The sequence below is a fragment of the Thermobia domestica genome, chromosome 7 (genome assembly GCF_964235325.1).
Source record: "Thermobia domestica chromosome 7, izTheDome1.hap1.1, whole genome shotgun sequence".
Taxonomy (NCBI): domain Eukaryota; kingdom Metazoa; phylum Arthropoda; class Insecta; order Zygentoma; family Lepismatidae; genus Thermobia; species Thermobia domestica.
Window position 1 is genome coordinate 277,597,402 of NC_137460.1, and position 20,434 is coordinate 277,617,835.

General features: G+C 35.1%; 1 protein-coding gene across 1 annotated transcript in view; it reads left to right on the forward strand.

The window, feature by feature from the left end:
* The first annotated feature begins 825 nt into the window (after positions 1 to 825).
* The window catches only part of LOC145690950 (uncharacterized), a 36,854-nt gene continuing 17,245 nt past the window's right edge, over positions 826 to 20,434 (forward strand). The window contains exon 1 of the mRNA XM_081766413.1: positions 826 to 1,491. Within this exon, the coding sequence (XP_081622539.1) occupies positions 1,127 to 1,491 (365 nt within the window). The 5' untranslated portion in view covers positions 826 to 1,126. The remainder of the gene's footprint in view (positions 1,492 to 20,434) is intronic.

Sequence of the window (20,434 nt, forward strand, 5' to 3'; positions counted from 1 at the left end):
ATTTTTGTGGACCGCGGGGCTTTTCTCGCGGTTCTCCCATTTTTTCACACTTTCTTGATTCCACCATTTCCTTCATTTTTCATCATCACCGTTTCCTTTAATCCCTCTAGCGGACATATTTGTGGGACGTAAAACTTAAAGATTTCATTTCATTTTCATTTACAGAATTATTAATATATTAAAATAAGTTTGCTGATTATTTGAAATCAGACGCTTTTCTAGAATGCACATTATGACTATCTATTCCGTGTCAATACTATAAATTATTAAGCTTTATAAAAGTAGAGGGAAAAAGGAAACCAATATAACATATTTTACAACTAACTTTTTATTTATTTATTTATTTATTTATTTTAAATCGAAGTCTGTGCAACCCATTGAAACATTTCCAAATTACAAGTGAAATTATTATTTATATACAAAATAAATTAAACAAACGATGGGGCAATTTATGGTTTAATCGAATAAGATGGTGGTTGCTCCGATTTAGAAGAAAGCAATTTTCTGTTGGCACTAGCATCGAAACTATTTGTGTACAAACAAGAATTTCGCATAAGTATTTACTTGACTTGTTATTATAGTTTACTAATAAATAAGGAATTATATATTCGTGTAGAAGTAGTTTAGGTCGAGCTTTGGAAAAACAATCACCTCACATATCTATCTAGTTCAATTGCACATACGCGTATGCTGTTGAACTAAATAACTGAACGTGTTTCAAACACTGAAATAGCAACACTGAAGGCAAAAATTATGGAATAGAGACCATGGCGACATCTCATGAGAAGTAGGTAAACTAGAACTGTGATTGTTTAAGTCTAGCTGAGTCGCGTTATATGTGGATGGTAGCGACATCCAACGGCGTAGCAGATTATTGTTAGGATTAGCGTTGTCTTGACGCAAACCATTTCTGAAAGTGCCCACTTCATTACACATTCAAATAATTTACATGGTGCTGGCACTCTGCGTCTAGAAGACCCTCTCCCGAGCGGCGTGTTGTTAGAGTCAGCCTAATAATATTAGGTTGCTTCTGTGAACGTTCTTGTAAATCGTTCATTAACACTGGCGACATAAAATATAAGGGAAGTATAATAAGTGTTAAATTCTTATTACATTTGAATTAACAATGGCTGGTGAGGCGTCTGTTAAGTTGGAATTGATGTTCAAAGAAGAAATTGCTTATGAGTTACCTCAGGAAGATCCACTCGAAGGGAAAGGGTGGACGTACGAACTGATGACTGACAATAAAGAGTTAATATTATCTACAACGGAAGGAGAGGAAACAATGGACAGGGATACATCTATGTGTTCTTTGGATGTGAAACTAAACGTTGGTAGGGTGAAATCAAAATTAGCAGTAGAAGAAGGTCCTGCATTTGAAAGTAATATAGAAACGCTAAGAAAAATAGTGGCTCAGGAGTCTTGCGCGTCGTACTCTAATGACTCCCAACAATTAACAACAAAAAGTTTAAATTCAGTTCGGCCAGAAAGGTAATGTTAAATTTTACATATACTAATTGGCTCAGTTTGACAATACAGTTACATGCGTTCAGAAATTTTGTTGGTTAAAGCAATACTTCACGAGAAACTTTTAGGTATGGGAGATATCTCGAACGTAACTTTGTAACCTACAATTTGGAAATGGCATGGCACACATAGACTAGCTGTATACCAAATAAAAATAATAATAAGATCGATACCACTCATACAAATCTGATGTAGTTCATATCTTGATAAAGTAATTATTTCTTTATTATTGATTACACGTTTCTCACTAATTGTTGCACATATTTAAAATATGGGTGCTCGACGATATTGTTTTACTTATATAGAGACTTATGTAAAATAACAAATCGTGAGAATGGTAATTATTCCAAAATGTTTCAAATTTAAACGTGGAATTATTACATTGGAACAAAAACCATGGACGTTTGTGTTTTTACTTAGGATTTAGCTCAAATGGGTCTAGCCTCATTTTTCCGGAGGGCTTCGAAAAACACAAGATACAAGATACAAGATAAAGAATATTTTAACCAACAGTGGATTTTCATTAATTGTAGAGGTCCATACATCAATCCGTTTCATAGCTGCACACATTTCTTTCAAGGGAGTCGACTTTTTGCATTCCCAGGAATCATTCCTAGGGTATGGACCTCTATTTCTCAGTATAGGATCACTTTAGGGGCTTAGTGAACGTACATTTTATATGAATTATTTTAAAAACAACGCTAACAAGCATGTGCTAGATGGCCGGTAAAAATAAGTTTGCTATGCAGATTAGGGCATTACGCAGAATGTGGGTAAACGAGGATAGCGCAAAATTCTGTATTTAGGATAACTTATATGTGTTATGTGTTGAATGTGTTTTTGTACGTTCCTAAGTATTTTATATGTAACATCCTGAAATGCTTTCTTTGCTTGTATATTTGTGTTGCCAAGTAAGAAAATATATTAGGGACGTAACTTCTTAATTAGATGGATTCCTTCATTCCCAAACATTTTTCTAGTTCCGTGTTAAGATCTGCCACATTTAATTTTGATACTTCATTTCACTTACAGTGGTTACTAGCTACCGTAACAAGGGGTTACTTTGCACATGGGGCATTACCTCCCACAAGATATGAAAAGAGTTTCACAATCCTCTGTCGGTAAAACCATGAACTGTAAACACAAAGTTTCAACTACCCTGTACGGTAGAACATGTATCTATTTTGGCGTTAATGTTGGGGAGTCAGCATCAGTTCTAATTACCGAAAGGGTTTGTTGCTGTACTGGTATGGAAAGCAGTCACTGTAAATACAGCCAAATTCTAAAAAGAAAATCTGTCAATGTCAGTTTCGTAGAATACTAGTGTGCATAATGGGACTGTGATGTAATTGTTGAAATTGAAATGTGAAACGTTTCATAGGTGGGGTTATTTGCACAATATACAAAAAAGTATGTTGAATATACCTATCTGTGCAATGTTTTCCCTTCAGTATTTAAATATTTTACTTTCTACAGAAAACTGCATGCATTTTATTAATATTGATATTAGAATGATGGTACCGTATCAGTACTTAGTTCGAATTATCAATATTTGTAAAGAAAATTACGTATTCTCTGGTACCGACTCAGGAACCACACTCTAATAGTTTAGCATATGTCCCACAAAAGTGCCAACTCACGAACAGAAAAATTGATCCTCGTGAACTGATTTGACTTGGCTATTCCTTTTGTCCAAGGTATTATTCGAACCGTAATCAGTGGAAGATTTACGGGGTTTGTAACTTTTAGGCTGAAGCCCACCCAAAATTGCATTTTTTTTAAACGCATGTACTTAATTAGACTCAACCAGTGACTTTAATCGGTTCTGTCACTTCCTGGAACTGTTTCTGCGTGAGTCGCTTGTTGGAACTGTTCGTGCCTTATGTGACGTCCTTTTTGAAAAGTTGGTGGTAGTTCATATTTTTCTCACTAGGTGTCTACAGTCATATAGTAGTTTGTTACTGTGACGTCACATGCTCTGTCTGCTTGTATGTGTGGAATGGAGTGAGCGGGTAATTGAATTTTCGTTTCATGGCGACGATCGAGGTAGCAAGTGCGATTGAGAAACCGTAGAATGAATTTAGTACAAAGAATTGGTACTTGTCGTTTTTAAATAAGTTTGTATTAGATTCGGATAATAAATCATATCACTTTGCAGCACAGTGTGGTTTAATTGAGTTAGAGAAAACATGTCATGGTTGTGGTCGAAGGCTGAAGATATTTCCGACGTATGGTAAAAGTGGGCGTTCACTGGTTAGTCTTGTTTGTAATAATAACAAGTGTACTCGCTTTAATAAATCGACGTCTGTGCGGAAAAGAACATTTTTCAGCAATGTGAACTTGCATATTGCGCGTGTTTTCTTGCTGTCTTATTGTTTCGTGAATCATCAATTATGAGTTCGTTATTCATGAGTGTTCTGGTTCCGGAAGCATTTAAGATTGATTCGTAAACTGCTCCGTTAACCGGATCAGATGAATCGTTTGCAGTTACTGTTTGACTGAAAATAAAGATTTGGCTAAATATATATTGTTAGTGATTCCTACGTGTATAAGCTGCAAGCCCACTCCCAAAGTCTAGTGATAAAAAAAAAGTTTCTGAATCAGGGCCCTGTCAAACTACTTTTATGGATACGCCACTGTTCATAATTTATTTTCTAACAAGAAATTCATTCCGTCGTCTACGTAAATAGGAAATTTACCTAAATTCGAAATAGGAGGCTCCAGTGGTAATAATTTCCAATCTAAGCGTTATTTGGGACCGGTGCAAAGTAACCGCGAGTAGAGACTAAAACGTCTTCTCCCAGTTTTACGTTTTTTATGATTTTAAAACGTTACACATTTCAATTTCAACGTTATACTATTGCCTCAAAGTCCCACTGTACATGGTAGTATTCTACGAAACTAATTTAGCTTTGACGCAAATTCTTATAGATGATATCTTTCAAATTTTATCAGCCTTTACCGTAACTGCTTACAATACCTCTACAAGAAGAGACTCTCCCGGTAGTTGGAACTGCAGTTAACCGCCAACATTATAGCCAAAATACAGTTACATGTTCTATCTTACGGTGGCAGTTCAAACTTCCTTTTTACTGCTCGTGGTTTTCCGACAGGAAACTTTGAAACTTTTGAAATTTTGTGCAAAGTAACGCCCGATGTGCAAAGTATGCAAAGTCTTATGGTACTTCAAAGTACTTTTATGCAATAGATCATAGCTTTGAATAAACAGTAGGTTTTATCTCATTATTTGGTTAACCTTAACTGGGGAAGAGGAAGTGCTAAGAAGATGTTATTAATTTACTCTTTGTCTCTCTCTGTCATCACGTTAGGAGTATAAAGCTCGATTCGTATACTAATTTATAACAGCAAGTTAATATACACTTATAACTAACATTATGAAGAAGGGTACTATAGATGCGAAAGACCCCAAAATATTAGCAAGAGTAAATATGAGATAATAATCGAATAGTGCCGCTATCAGTATCGAATCCATACTCTTCTGGGGCAGTAGGTGTTGCTCATTGGATTTTTTTTTTTGCTTAATTTTTATAATAATAATTTTATTATTATTATGATAAGGAGTTGCAAATGTACCGGGAATAGACATGGAAGTCGCAAGAATGTGTATTTTTATTTATTCTCATCAGTTTCTTATTTCAAAATTCTTTGTATATCCATTTTTTCCTGAAGCTAGTGCCATTTTGCCTGGCATCTGGTAAAATACAAGTTTGTACAGTATTATAACAAGAATTTTTACCTAATAATGCGCAAGAAATTCGTATTGTTTATCATTTGTTTAACATAGCATACAAAAGATATAACCGAAAAATATATATTAATAATCATAACCTATTGAGTAATCGGGGGCAATACATAATGATTCCAGTTATGTATAAAAATATTTATAACAATCTTTAAAACATTCACCACTCGAAATAGAAAATGGCATCAATAATCACTACAGTTTGGAAACACGTCTCAAATAAATAATAAAAAGTAAGAAATATCTTGTGATTCATATCTAGGCCCATTCGTTCTGTAAGATCCTCGAAAATTTTAAGTCATTTAACTTGTCTTTTAAATGGTGTGATTTGAAATTATAACCCCTATGGTGGAAAGCTGATCGCACGCCATTAATAGATCCAAATTCAAAACATGTTACAAATAAAACGATTGGGCATACTTCTATAGTTCTTACCTAGGATATTCTTATCCTTTCCTAGATTGTAGAAAATAATTAATTATTTGACTCATCGGATAGCGATAACGTGATCTGAAGTAAAACAATTTCACCTCAGTTTTTCAGAGCGCGTAAATGATAGGCAAAAATTTATAGCAGGTAAGGAATAGAAGAAATGGATAATTTTAGTTTCTGTTATCTACGGACATACTTGTATCTTTTGTATTGTATCATATAGCAACAAATGTGTTTCCCTCAGTTATTACGGATAAGACAATTTCAAATTATATCCTTTGAGTTGAAAAGCGGAAAAACTGTTATTACCAACCACAAGTTTGATAATATTTCAAGAATAAGGATTGGAAATATTTTCCTAACTTGTTTCGGATTTGTACCTTTTACTTACAACTATTCTCAAGCAACTTTACGGAGTAAATAATTTCTTTCTTTTCATTTTTAGTAGTTAAGTTTAACAAATTAAAAGTTTGTGCTTTCTACAATTTAGAAATGTGTAAGAATATCCCCAGCTGGAAACTACAAAGAAAGTTTCAATTCGTTCTATTTCAAGGGCTTTCCAATTCAAATTTTTGTTTGCGCTGCTCTGAGCGTATCATAGAAGTATATATTTGACATCTTGCTATTCCTTGTAGAAGAGAAAACTAACCCGGGAGTATTTTTTTTAATGAAGAAAAAAGTTTTAATGTCCGTACTGGCAAACAATGAAAGAAATTTTGATCGTAGCATTAAAATTGTTTCAAACTTGGTGATCAGAACGGCTCCTACTCTGCGGATTTTATAATTTGAGATCATTTCATTTCTTTTAGGTGAGTGAAATGAATTGAAACCTTATTCCAGAATATAAATGAATGTAAGAATATCCCAGGTACAAACCATAAAAATGTTTCCCGGTCATTCTATTTGAAACACGTTTCGAACTTTAACAGCTATTGCCAGTTATTTTGCTTCTAACTGCAGAGATTGTAATTTGAGATCACGTCTTTCTTATTAGGTGAGCGAAATGAATTTTGTTACTCTGCTTTTAGATTTTAGACAGAAGTGAGAATGGCCATAGATACAAGTGCCGCAGGATTTTGTATTTTTTATTTAAGAAAAGCTTTGGAATAGAAGATTAAGAATAAATTTATCAATACAAAATAACTATGCAAAGTACCTTTTTTTTTTTTTACAAAATAGAGTCTTAATATCTTTAAAAAATTGTGCCCGACGTCGGTTTCTTCTTCTTGGGTTTCCTTTAACAGGGGATGGTCATTATAACTACAAATCGATTTCTAAGTAACGTTAGTTTCGATTTTTGTTATGGGGCAGTAGCATTTTGTCAGATAATTTTCTCGTTGTACCTTCGAAAACGGTATTTTATAAAGGATTTTCGTTCCTCTGTATATAACTTCTGTAGGCTGACATCATCATTATTATTCAAAATTCATTTCAGACCGATGTTAATTCAGATTTCATTGTGAGTTAATAATGATGTACTCATGAGATGTACTCATAAAATGCCAATGAAGCGCTATTTATTTGTTTATAAATTAGCCCTGTACAGTCCAGATTAAGAATATTATCTTAAATACGATATTATTAAGTACATCCCGCCTTTCGAACAACATTTCTTAGTAGCGTAGAAAACTACGCCATCTAAGCTGCATTTCATTCTTGAATGCAGGTTTCCATTAGGAAAGTATGATAATGGCTATGAATTCAAGGTTTTATGAGAGAACGATATAAACTGCTTTAAGGAAAACTATTGTCCAGTTTTGTTATATTTCTTACACCGGGGAATATGTTCTATGATCCAATCGAAAGTGCAGGAACGTGAGAGTACAAAAAACCAAGACTGACGAGGAGGTTATGGAGCTAATGGTTTATAGTTGTGTATCAGTTTTTTTATATATTTTGGGTTTCCATATATTTTTTCTTTTGTTTAATTTGCACCTTTTCTCAATTTTAACTATTTTTTCGCACTTTTTTCGATTGAATTCTACCAAGATATGAGATTTGTATAATTTTGTCAGTACTTTTGTGTATTGATAGCTTTTCCCATACTTCATACTGCCTTTTTGGACAGGTCCATATTTTTGCACTTGAAGCTTCAAACGCTGAGCTATTCCATATAAAATCAGGAAGTTCACGAGTTAATCCTTAAAAATAAGTTAGATTTTATGTTTCAAATGAAATTGATGTTAGTTTGATTAGCACTTGCTGATTGCTCAAAGCCCATAAGATACAGGCTTGGGTATCGTTTTTAAACTTATGCATCACCCTTTACAAGAATTTCCATTATCAAATCTGGATTTCTTTAATTTGTACTATTGTTTTCTTTTAAGATTATAGCCTGCATTCTCCCTTTCTTTGTCGACTACTTACAGTTTTATCTAGGGCACTTGCCTTTTGCCGTTTTCTTCTTTGTAATGTTCTATTTCAGTTGCCTCTCTTTTATGGGAGTTATAACTCAGTAGGTTACGATTATCCATTTTAAATGTTGCATCGTCTCGGAAGTTTAAACTCAATCCCTTTCTCCTTCGTTTCCTTCTATTCTTTAAAATAATTTCTGAATTTAAAAATTACTCTAGTAGGATATACCTTACAAAAATGGAAATCCTAAAAGAGCTGGGAGTGAATCAAAAAACCGCTTTCTGTTCTTTTTCTTCTCTAAAATATAATGTTACTATTTGGATGAATCCTTCGCGATTACTTCTCATTAGTATTGTCTTAAAATCGATACTATAAAGCGCGAGTAAAATTTAATTAAAACAAGAAGAAACTGCTGGCAATCAACAGGGGTATCATCTGAAAGTTTGTTGTTCTTGGCTTTCTTTTCAATTCTTCCGAATATCATTTTGTTATGGTTTGTTTCTCTTTTCCATATGGTCTATTGCTGTAGAACATCTGGAATTACAAACATGTATTATAATGAACATTAACAAAAGGAAGTTATGATAGTTCACTTTGGATTCAGACAGCTTAATTACAATTGATGCACTGCTACACTATATATATATATATAATGTGCCAGAGCATCATATATATATATTAACTTCTATTACTTTGATCTGGTTACATGACAAGAAGCAAGGACATTTTTACCTTATATCAGAAATCTTTTCAATTCTGCATTATCGTGACAGAGTTTATTAATTAAGACATCTTTATTCACTTTATTTAGTATATCCTTTTATACTGTATTAACATAAACGACTCAATGTTGTCTTGCCCGAGGTTCGCCTATAATCTTTATTTAATAATGTTGAGTTTCAAAAACGCTCGTTTACAACTCTTTTACTTGTGTAAGAGGGATAGTAAGGAGGAACTTGTACATTTTAAAGACGTATGTATAACATAAGGCATACATGTGATATTCATGTATAATTTCGAACCCACACGTGAGGCAAGACTTGCAAGCTTACTTTGATTTCCATCATCCCTTGTTCAATATCGCATCACCATGCTTCCTCTTCATACTCACTAATTATATATTCAATATCATATTCAATCACAGCATCTTGCGATGACTTGGACTAAATATCTGCATAAAATTTTAGTTTTTCGATAGTTTTCCCTTTATCTATGCCACAAATTTTGTTCATTTCATTTTAGAGTAGTTCATCTTTTAAATCAGAAATCCGCCTTGGATCGAACCACACCAAGTCGTGGAAAAGGTTTTCGTGTTTCGAAACCCGGTTACTGACACTTTGATTTTTTTAAGGACACCACTGAAATCACACAGTCTCAAACTTTTCTCTTCTGTATTCCCTCATTTCATAACATGCCAATTCAGATCATGCAACGATGATATATATTTGTGAATTACTTCCATTTTTCTTATAGCTATTTTGGGCAAAGGTGCTACTTAAAAGTGGACATCTGTTGTTAAGAACAAGAAGAAAAAATATAATATTAATTTTAGATAGATAATCTGTAATTGTGGTTACAGTAATAACATAGATTTTTTTTTTCGGTTTGCTATGGCAACTGGTTATTATTAATGGAGATTACAGAATAGAAAGTAGTTGTGGTGAATGTGATGTGTCTAATTTGAAAGTTATGCAATCACTAGTTATTGCAAATGTAAGTATAAATTAAGGGTGCCTGATAGTGGTGACTTATCTTAGTAGTCGAACTGGGCTAATGTGATGAAAAATACGTTAAATTTAATTATAACGTTACAACCGAACGATTACATTCTATGGAAAGTAAAGTTTTACACTATCGCAGGGAAAGGTAGGCACAGTTTATATGATTTGATCATAGCAAAACGCATCCCCACTCCTGGTTTCCTCGGCACCTACCCCTTCCCAACTTCCCGCTACGCGCGACGCCCAATCTCTTACACTCCTTGTGGCTTACAACTACATTCTTGTTGCTATACCAGTGTTACCTTATTGTCAACACCTGGTGTGAGATGACCCATAAGGAAATTCTGCGTGGTCAACAACTCAGTTTCAGAAGTGGAGCGCACTATACAACAACGGATGCAACATACATATTTTCAATTTTGTATCCAAGCACTATGAGAATCGTCAAGGTAATTTAAATGAAATTTTTATTACTTGTTTATAGTAATGAAGAATTTGTTAAACAATTAATTTATATTTTAGCTGAGTGTGACGAGAAAAGTCACGAAATATCAAAACTGTATGCGATGTGGCAATAATATCATGATATGGCAGCACATAATTCGGGTACTACTTTCCTAGTGTAATCATTAGCAAAACAAACTCACACCTGTGGGACTATTTCCAAACAAGCAAGCGGAGTGAAATAAATAGTATATACCCAGTCAGGAATGTCCAGAGAGTAGTAATTGTATTGAAGCGCAGAACTCAACTTTAACAAACTTGAAACCAGAAACTTAATGAAACGACGTAATGATCTTACCTTTCTCCAGACGCTATTATGTTTTGACCTTGAATTTACGATAAAACCATTGCCTTCAGGAATCCTAGAAACACAGAAGTCTTGAGAGATAAGTTTGGTAAACACTCTTTACATTTTTTGTACGGTACAGCTTCTATACAGTATTCATACATTATACGGTACAGCTTCTACACAGTATTCATCTTAACTTATTCTTCCAAAACAAAACGCAGCGAAATGATAGCTATTCCATAATAATTTACTAGGTTTGGAAAGACACGTGCTCGAAAACAGGTACCGTAGTGAGTCATCAAAATTGCCAGAAGGCCATTTTATAACTTTTACATTTGTAAAGAAAAGTTTAATCGAATATTTCTGATTCAGGCCTATACAGCAGTGATAACAATGCTACCAACTTAAATGTGCAAAATGTAGCTAGAGAACAAAATATTTAAACATGTACAAATTTTGCCCTGAAATCCAAATTGAAAAGTTGAATATAATACAATTCAAAGTTAGAGTAGTCACATAGATTGATTATTTTATCTCCTGGATTCAAACTTCAGAAAAAACGATCATATGGCTTTTCACTATATTTGACACAAAAGCCGTTGCTGGTAGGAAACGTAAACTGTTGGCAGGTATGTTAGTCCGACGGTGATTTCTTCCGGCGTTTGGTCTACCTAGCAGTAACATGTTTCATCATATTCGGTATTTAATCTTCTAGTATAAGAATTACGGGAACCATGACCTGTAAATATTTCCATCATTTCTTTGTTTAATTCATTTTTCCCTTTCCTAATTGTAATAGCCGGTATAATTTCTTCCAATTTGTTCTTTTATGGTTAATTTTTACCATGATATGCATTTCCTTTTGATGATTGCGTTTAGCTACATACTCGGAATTTTTCCAAATATTTCTTAAATGATCACTTATTTCTCTTTAATCCAATATTTTATTACTTGTCCTAGTCAGCTAACCACTAACATTTAAGGAGACTGGCGTTCTAAGAAATAGTAACTCCTTCCTCCAATTGAATTTTTTCAGTTTATGTCTGATAGCTGGACACCGAACATGGCAACACGTATGCCCCGAGATATGACTTGACAGTATATTTCTCTAATTGGAGCAAAAAAGAATGAACATTTCGCCATCACTTAGAGACGCACTAGATAGATTTGGTAAATTACATTCACGTTAAATTCTGAGATAAAAATTAATGCAAACAAAATGAATATAATAATATGCATCATGCTGAGACAGAGAAAGCATGGACAAGACAACGAAATTTTAACTCTTAAGCATAGAAAGTCTGCATTTCCCTCCTGTCCCATCTTTCTGTTTTTGGTTTTTCTTTTTCCTTTAAGGAATAGACCGCTTTTAGGTGCAATAGCGAACATAATTTACAATGCTCAATTCCCTAAAAAACAAACTGTAGTTCCAGGCTGCGAATCGAACGGAGTCTAAGTACGTGCACAATCTAAGGCGTATTTTCAAATCAGCCATAAAACTCCGCACTGCCATATAATTGCCCCCGGATCCTTTTCAATTTTTAATTTTGTTTTCGGCTTTTAAATGTTTATGAGTTAACACCTGGCTTCAATAAAATATAAATAAATAAATAAAAAAAATAAAAATAAAAAAATAGATTTTTAGATCAACCTCAGGCAAAAGTTAATCCACAATCTTCAGAACTTACTGTTGCGTCTACATATATGTAGGATTAATCGAGGATTTCCATTCAGAAAAGCTAAAATATACAAGCTAGAAGCACTTTGAATGTTGTATTGGCGTACAACGTTGCGTATATCATGGACCGAAAGAAAAAGAAATGAACAAGGACTAACGGACGCTAATGAAGGAGCACAGATCATGAAAATAATAGGAAAAAAAAAAGAAACGATGCTTTGCCATCTTATTCGGCACTCCAATTGGATCACCATGCTGATAGCGGGAAATGCAATAGGAATACCAGGAAAAAGAAGATCAACGATACAATATATAGACAGTTACGAAGAAGAGACGTTATCAAGTTTTAAAACTGATCTCCCAATGTAGAGAAGAGTTTCCAAATTTCCATATTGGCCACCTACCTATGGTTGGGGTGAATAGGAAGGAATCGAGGATTTAAAGAGTGATTTCCCAAATTTACTATATTCACACTAGTTCTTTAAGGATGATTAGAAAGTTGATTTCATAAATCAGCGAAGCCAGTTCTACCTCGTGCAGGAGGTGTACCCACCAATAATCCGTGCGGGAATGACATTTCTTAGCATTGTTATTTAATGTTCGGGCAGCATAACTAAAACATCGAAAATAATATTTGCACGCTCTTGCATGAATACGTCGAAACTAGATGGTGTTATTTTTTGAAATAACCCACGATTAAGTATCGGCTGGTACGAGCTATATATCCTCAAAACATATGATTTTGTTAATAATAATTTGTTTTCTGCATTTCTTGTAGATATCTTAAATTTTATTGGCCAGAGGTTAGTGGAGGCTAGTGATATTTTTACACTATTTCTTTCTTTTGACTGCGTGGGTTTCTGTGGCCATGAAATCTTGTTTTTGTCGTTGTTAGAGTCTTGTAAATATAATCGTAACCTTCACATTAATTTTCGCTTTTTACCCAAAAGATTTTACATCCCTCTCTCTCTCTCTGTCACTTGTTTATTGCCTTTGTCCCAGCTTTGCTACGGGAAATCACGATTTCTTCCGTACCTACATTTTGTCATGAACCGAAGCTGGGGAGAACGGTAGACAAAACATAGATACCGTAAAGGTGGAAATGTGAGGAAATGATCAGTTTAAAATCAAATATTAAGAAACGTTATCAAATATTAAATTATCTTGCGGTGCAAATCAAAAAACCTGGTTAAGCTGTACAGAAAATGTGATAATACTGAATATATTTCATAAAAATGAAAAGAAAATCAAAATATTACAAATGAACAAGTAACTTTTACTGAATATATTTTCGGCCGTTTTAACTTCTTTTATTTCCCCATTTATCTTATTTTATTTTATTTTAATACTGTACTGTGTGGCACAATTGATAAATTTAAGATTTCACTTACAATAATCTTAGGCCGGTCAACTTCTTTAGGGGCGTTGCAGTTATAAAGATCTCAAGCGTTTCACGTCGGATAATCCCAAGGGTCCGCTGGAGTCCTCTGCTGATAGTAATAAGCGATCGTCCAAGCCGGCACAATTATTCCTTCCTCTTCAATGATTTGGAGCCAGAGTTTGTCACACAAAACTGAGATTACAAACGAATGTTAGGATGCTAACACATATGTACTTGTCGATTCACCACTGATTTCTGGACAATATTAGAAAAAATTATTTTACCCGAAGGCGTATCGAAATATAGTACAATCACTGATGATAAACTGAAAAAAAAAATGGCTTTCATGTATGCAAACGGCGATTTAGTTTGCGAAGCTCAATCCATACAATTGGAGCACTCATAAGAGTATAACGTGTGTTTACTTTAGAACATTGCACCCCACTTGCCTATGTAGGTGCCCTTCCGAATGACGCCCAGGCGTTCGTGCAAAGCACTGAAGGTTCTTTAGCAAATCAAAGCTTGTATATTGTCAGCCGGGAAAATCCCGATTTTCACCCGTAGCATCGGGACCGGAATTATCGTCCAGTTATCTTTTAGTTATAACAGTGTGTCCCGAGGATGATTGTCCCGAAAGTCAGATATAGAGAAATAGTCACCAGAAATGCAGGACACACGTGATCAAGGTTCCTGCTTCTTGACCGTATATGGCCGTAAGACTGGAACTAGGCTTACTACCACAAATGTACAAAATACCAAACTACTGGAGAAAGATTCAAGATTGCTTCTCCATATACGAGCCTTGCTTACTAAAGTTTAAAATTAAAATTGTCCTATTTCTTTAAAATTCCAAAAAGTGAGCCTGAGGTCGGTAATATCCTATTGTTCCCGAACAAGGGAGAGAAGAAATTGATTCAATTGTGAAGAGAATCGTGGGCGTCAGAGGGTTAGTGGTTTTGGTTAAGTATCACTGAAAAAAAACTATATTGTGGAACATCTTGTATATACGTTCAATTCACTAGAAGTTCACCATGGAGTTAAGTTGATTTTGAGTTTAACGTCCCGTTCAGCAGCGAGGCTATATGAGACGTGGACGTACTGATTAACGTGGAATCCGAACCACATGAGCTCCCGTCGGGATTCGAACCCGGGTCTCCCACGCCAAAGGCGCGTACGCTAACCGCTTAGCCACGAAAGAGCTCAAGTTCACCATGGAAATCGGTATATTTGGACTTCACTGTACATAATAAATCACTTTCCACTTGTTAACTATAAGGTTATTCAAACTCTATGAAAATAAGCCACCTGTATTAAAGCCATCTGTTATATTTATAATACCTCATTTAAGCCACCATTAATAAAAATGTTCATATTTTTCATTCATTTAAATTTGCAGTTTATAAGTCCTTTTCTTTCATTCACTTATTTATTTATTTATTTTTCAACTATGTGTTTCTCACAATGAATAGATGTTTCAATTGATTTTCCAATCATTTTCACTGACATATAACATGTTTGAAATCATAGTAAACAGTTGAAACTAAATGAATATACAGGTAGTCATTAACCTAAAAATACTTAATTACTGAACAGTAATAGAAAATGTGTATTTGGCATCACGTTAAAATACGCATACACTATAACAGTAAATTCATGTAAGGATGCCGCTCTACAACAGCCTTTCGGCATCTTGAAAATAGCCCTAAATCATTTATAATGCTCAATTGCCGTTTACTTTAACTGAAACATACACAGATCTAAAATACTTTATATGAATCATTTTGTTCGCTTGTTGAACGTTATCAATTTTCACGTGCCTAGTTGGCTCATGCCTTACTCCCTCAACATGAACAATGGGACCTATCCATCCATGTTTTTTTACCCATTTTGAGAGAGCATCAAAAAAACGCCGAAAATTTCCCTAACATGCACCCTACAAATGTTAAAAAATTCTGACACGCCCCTAATAATCGTAAAATTATGGTTCAGAATAGAGTAGCCTTTTAGATGGTATCACTCGCATGTCCCTCGGATATCCCTAAGACGGGAAAAATTGAGGAAAATTGGGATTATTGCTGAAAAAATCCCTTTTTTCCGGTTTGGAGCCCTGTGACACGGCCCTGGGTAAACATAGAGATCCAGAAATCACTTTCAAAAATACTACGTAGTGTAGTAATTGCTTGTGCCAAATACCAATCTCGTATCTTCAACACTAAGGACGGGAAAAATATTTTCCTCTTCTGGGAATATTCCCAGAATGTCCCAGAATACCCTATATAAATTTCAAAAATTTCTTGACACGTCCCTAATTATCGTAGGATCACGATTTATACACCATTTTCCTCAGAATAGAGCAGGGTTCCAGATTGTATTACCCTCATGTCCCTCGGACGTCTCTAAGGAGAGAAAAAATGAGTAAATAGGAATTTTTGCTGAAAAATCCCTTTTTCCCGTTTTGGGACCCTCTGGTGCGGCCCTGGGTAAACATAGAGATCTGGAAATTGCTTTCAAATATACTACGTAGTGTACTAATTACTTGTGCTAAACACCAATTTCCTATCTTCAATACTAAGGACGCGACGGGAAAAAATATTTCCCGCTTCTGCGAATATTTCCGAAATTTCCCAAGGATACTATACAAACTTCAGAAATTTCCTGACACGTCCCTAATTATCGTAAGATTATGATTCATACGTCGTTCTCTTCAGAATCGAGTAGGCTCTCAGAAAGTACTACTGAAATGTCCCTATCATGTAGCCGAGCGGAGCAAGAATCACAAAAGTGGGATTTCAGGTCAAAAATATCCCTTTTTTACCGTTTTGTCCCTCTGAACCCCCTTTCTATGTTAAGGAAGAGATCCGAAAAAAATCTCATAAAAACTAATTGGTCCACTGATTGTTTAGGAAAAATGTTAGGATTCTAGGATTAAAGAGAAGCTCACCAAAAAATGTTGAAGTTAGACGTCAGTAAAAAAAAAAAAAAAAGGAATTTTGTAAAATTACGTCATACCCCCCTATGTTCTGACGCTCGGAAACGTGTAGATCCTTCCAAGGCTTTCTTGAATGTCTCCTCTCTTGGAAAATTAAAAAAAAACCGGAAATAAATAGCATTCTTAGATCTCTTTTAATCGAATCTTTAAGACACTACAATATCGGTCGAAAACGACCGAAAAAACTTGAAAGGGTTAAAATTTCCAATGCTGTCCTTCTTCTGCTTTCCACATTCACCTTTCATGTCCAAAAGCTGTGAGATCACAAAATATGACATCTAAGTAAACGTACCTGATTGTAGAGCGATATTGATGGTTCCTTGGACTGGCGCGTCAGTGGCGGTGGGCTCACATTTAAATCTGAAAAGTAGCCTTTGAAATTCGAGGGAATAATCAAATAAATAAACAATAATCATTTTTTCCATTCTCTAAAAGCTTAAAAATTCAAATTCGGTATTTGGGGCCGCGGTGGCTCAGTGGTAGAGCGTTCACCTCTGGTGCTTAGGGTCCCGGGTTCGATCCCAGCCCCCGCCAAGTGAACTTTGTGGTGGACAAACACCGTGTGCGTGGGTTTTCTCTGGGTTCTCCCGTTTCCTCCTACTTTCTTCATTCCACCATTTCATTCATTATTCATCATCACCGTCTCCTTTAGCCTAACCGGCATAAGCGTGGGACGTAAAACTTAAAGATTTCATTTCATTTTTTCAAATTCGGTATTTCTGATTTCTCGTCTCCTCCGGGGCTTAGTCCGAGTTCAGGTGAAGTTCACGCTATTATGCGCTAAGATTTTAATTTTCCATCTGTGCTGGTTACGCTTGTAAGCTGTAATTTAGCACGTTTCCGTGTACTTTTCCAGTTAGCTTCTTTAATTTAAGGAACCTTTCTTCTCCTTACAGCGCATTTAGTAAATTTCCACGTAATGACACGCCTTCGTTTACGACGATTGGATTTACGCTGCATTGCGATACCTGTCAAATTTCTTTTTATGTTTGCGCTTCCTATTACTGTATTTGCCATGTAGTTTACTATACAATGTTGGTACGTGTTTTCGCTTAAGCTTTTTAGTACTCTTCGTAGTCGATGTATACTTTTTCCGCATGTTTGACTCGAAATAAGCTAGCCTACAGCTCGACTTTAATTTGCCTGTAGTTCGTCTTCGACCGAGTTTAGTTCGTTCCGAATTATGCTTACCAAAGCACTTTTCTTTTATTCTCAACTTATCTCCTACGGCACGCCTAATGCGTGGTTGTGCGCTCTGAGAGTACTCTGTACGTGGAGGTCGACGAACATTGTTATCATCACGAGTAATCAACTGTTCTGCATGCTGAGTAGCCCTACACTTAAATTTTCGCTCTTTACAATTTCGCAATAGTGGAGTACTAGCTTGAAAGTTCACACATTTCGGCTACTGAAAAGTAACAAATGTTGTATCTGAGGTACTGGTATTATGATCACGTCTGCTCATTTTAATTCTGCTGATTATGCTTCTCGAAATCGAGTTTACGTTAACTAATGTATTACGAAAACTCAACTGGGTATCATTGGCTATCTTATTTTTCTTTTTAACCTTGGTGTTACATTTCGGCTCTATAATGTAAACATACTTTCGAATGCGTGTGCTTTAGTGGATGTGTTACTTCTACGCTTGTTTAGGGTGAACATTTCCGACCGATTGATTATGTACGAGACGTTCACTACGTAAAACACAATTCGCTTGGCGGGTTTACACTCTCAACTGTGAATTTGAAGTCGTTTCCTTCTACAATACTCAAAGCTGATAAAGGCGGAATGGATTTGCAGCAATAAAAAGCAACTCACGTTAGATATACACGGTTACAAAGACAAATTTGAATTTGTTAAGTCGCGTAAAATCATTTGCCTGCTACACAAACCCGACAACACTGTAACATCGTTATCATACAAAACCAACAATCAACTCTCAAGCCTTCCCTGGCTTCTTCGAGAGGGCGAATACGCGCAACCTCAACGCTACCGCTTACCATGTGTGAAACATCGGCATCCCTTGCCGGCAAAACAATTAGATTAGAAACATAATTGTCTACAGATACACGTAAGGATTCTTCCTTTTTCGCTATCTCTACACTGCATATTTCCTTTTCCTGACTGTAATCGACTTTCTGGTTTATTTGGCACATATCTTCCAGAACGTGGGCCGGCTCAAATTCAAGAGTATTTACGGTTTCTTTTACGCCTTGCACTTCCTTGCACTGTTGTATTTTGTTGGCTTGCCTACACTCAACCTGTGCCGTTCGCATGTATTCATAGGACCCAGTGAGACCTTTCTTTCATTCCACTACACTATTTTTAAACGGGGCAGTTACTGAATCAACATGATTGGCCGCGTTAACTAATTCAGAGCGTACCTCAGTTAAGGAGTTATTGGCTACTTTGATATTATTACGTAAACTGCCAGCTTTGGCATTCAATTCACTCTTTCCTACGCTCCCAAATCGCTTCTGTTACAGACTGCTGGATATAACCTACTAATTCATCTATTTTTTGTCCTATACGTCCAATATTCATTTTCATTTTCTGAGCAATGGTTTCTAATTGTTTCTCTAATTCCTCTCTCAACATTGCTTGAAAGAGTTCTAAAACACTAGCCTCCATTTTGATATGAATAACAAGCAACTAATTTCAAGTACAAAAATATAAATGTCTGAGTTTAATACGAAAATAAAAAATATGCACTTAAAACATGAAACAAACAACTTTGATATTACGACCATTAACAACCAATCCATCTTTTCACAACTCAGGTTTCACTTTGCGAAGTGCTTCAATATAAAATTAACCCAGATATAAACTAGTACCATATACAAAACATTTTCTCTTATTCATAAATGCGTATGAAGGTGCATAGTGTAAAACATGTATTTGTGTGTGTATTCTCAATCAGCTGTTTGCTATCCACTCACATCTACATAGCATTAAAAATCAACAAGAAAAATTTTTTATAAGCTACATTAATCTCTCTCTCGCTCTCAAAGTCAAAACCTATATACTTAACTTACACGAAAAATGTACATTACTTATTTTTTGTGTTTATTTATCCGTGTTCTTTATTTTTAATTAATTGTGTTCGCGCATGAGCTGATGGTAATTGGCTGTCGACACTAGGCTAATCAGATTCAAAACTCAACACGTTATCTGTATAACTAATTGTATTGTAAAAGCAGTTGTAGGAAGATTACTATAATTTAATCCGGAAAACGGTCGCCATGTGGTTGAAGTCGTGTTTTTTGGTAGTTGATAGAATCTTGTAAGTATAATCGTAACCTTCAAATTGATTTTCGTCTTTTTCCCAAAATTTTACATATCTCTCTCTCTCTCTGCCACTTGTTTATTGCGTTTATCCCAGCCTTGCTACGGCAAATCACGATTTCTTCCATACCTACGTTTTGTCATAAACCGAAGCTGGGGAGAACGGTAGACAAAACATAGATACCGTAAAAACGGAAAAGTGAGCAAATGATCAAATTAAGATATATTAACAAACTAAAATTATCTTGCGGTGCAAATCACGAAACCTGGTTAAACTGTACAGAAAATGTAATAATACTGAATGTAATTCATACAAATTAAAGGAACATCAAAAGATTACAAATGAACAAGCAGCCTTCACTGTATATGTTTAGGGCCGTTTTGACTTCTTTTATTTCCCTCTTTATCTGATTTTATTTTCTTTTAATGCATGTGGCTATGTGGCACAATTGATAAATTAAGATTTCACTTACTTACAATAATCTTCGACCGGTCAACTCCTTCAGGTGC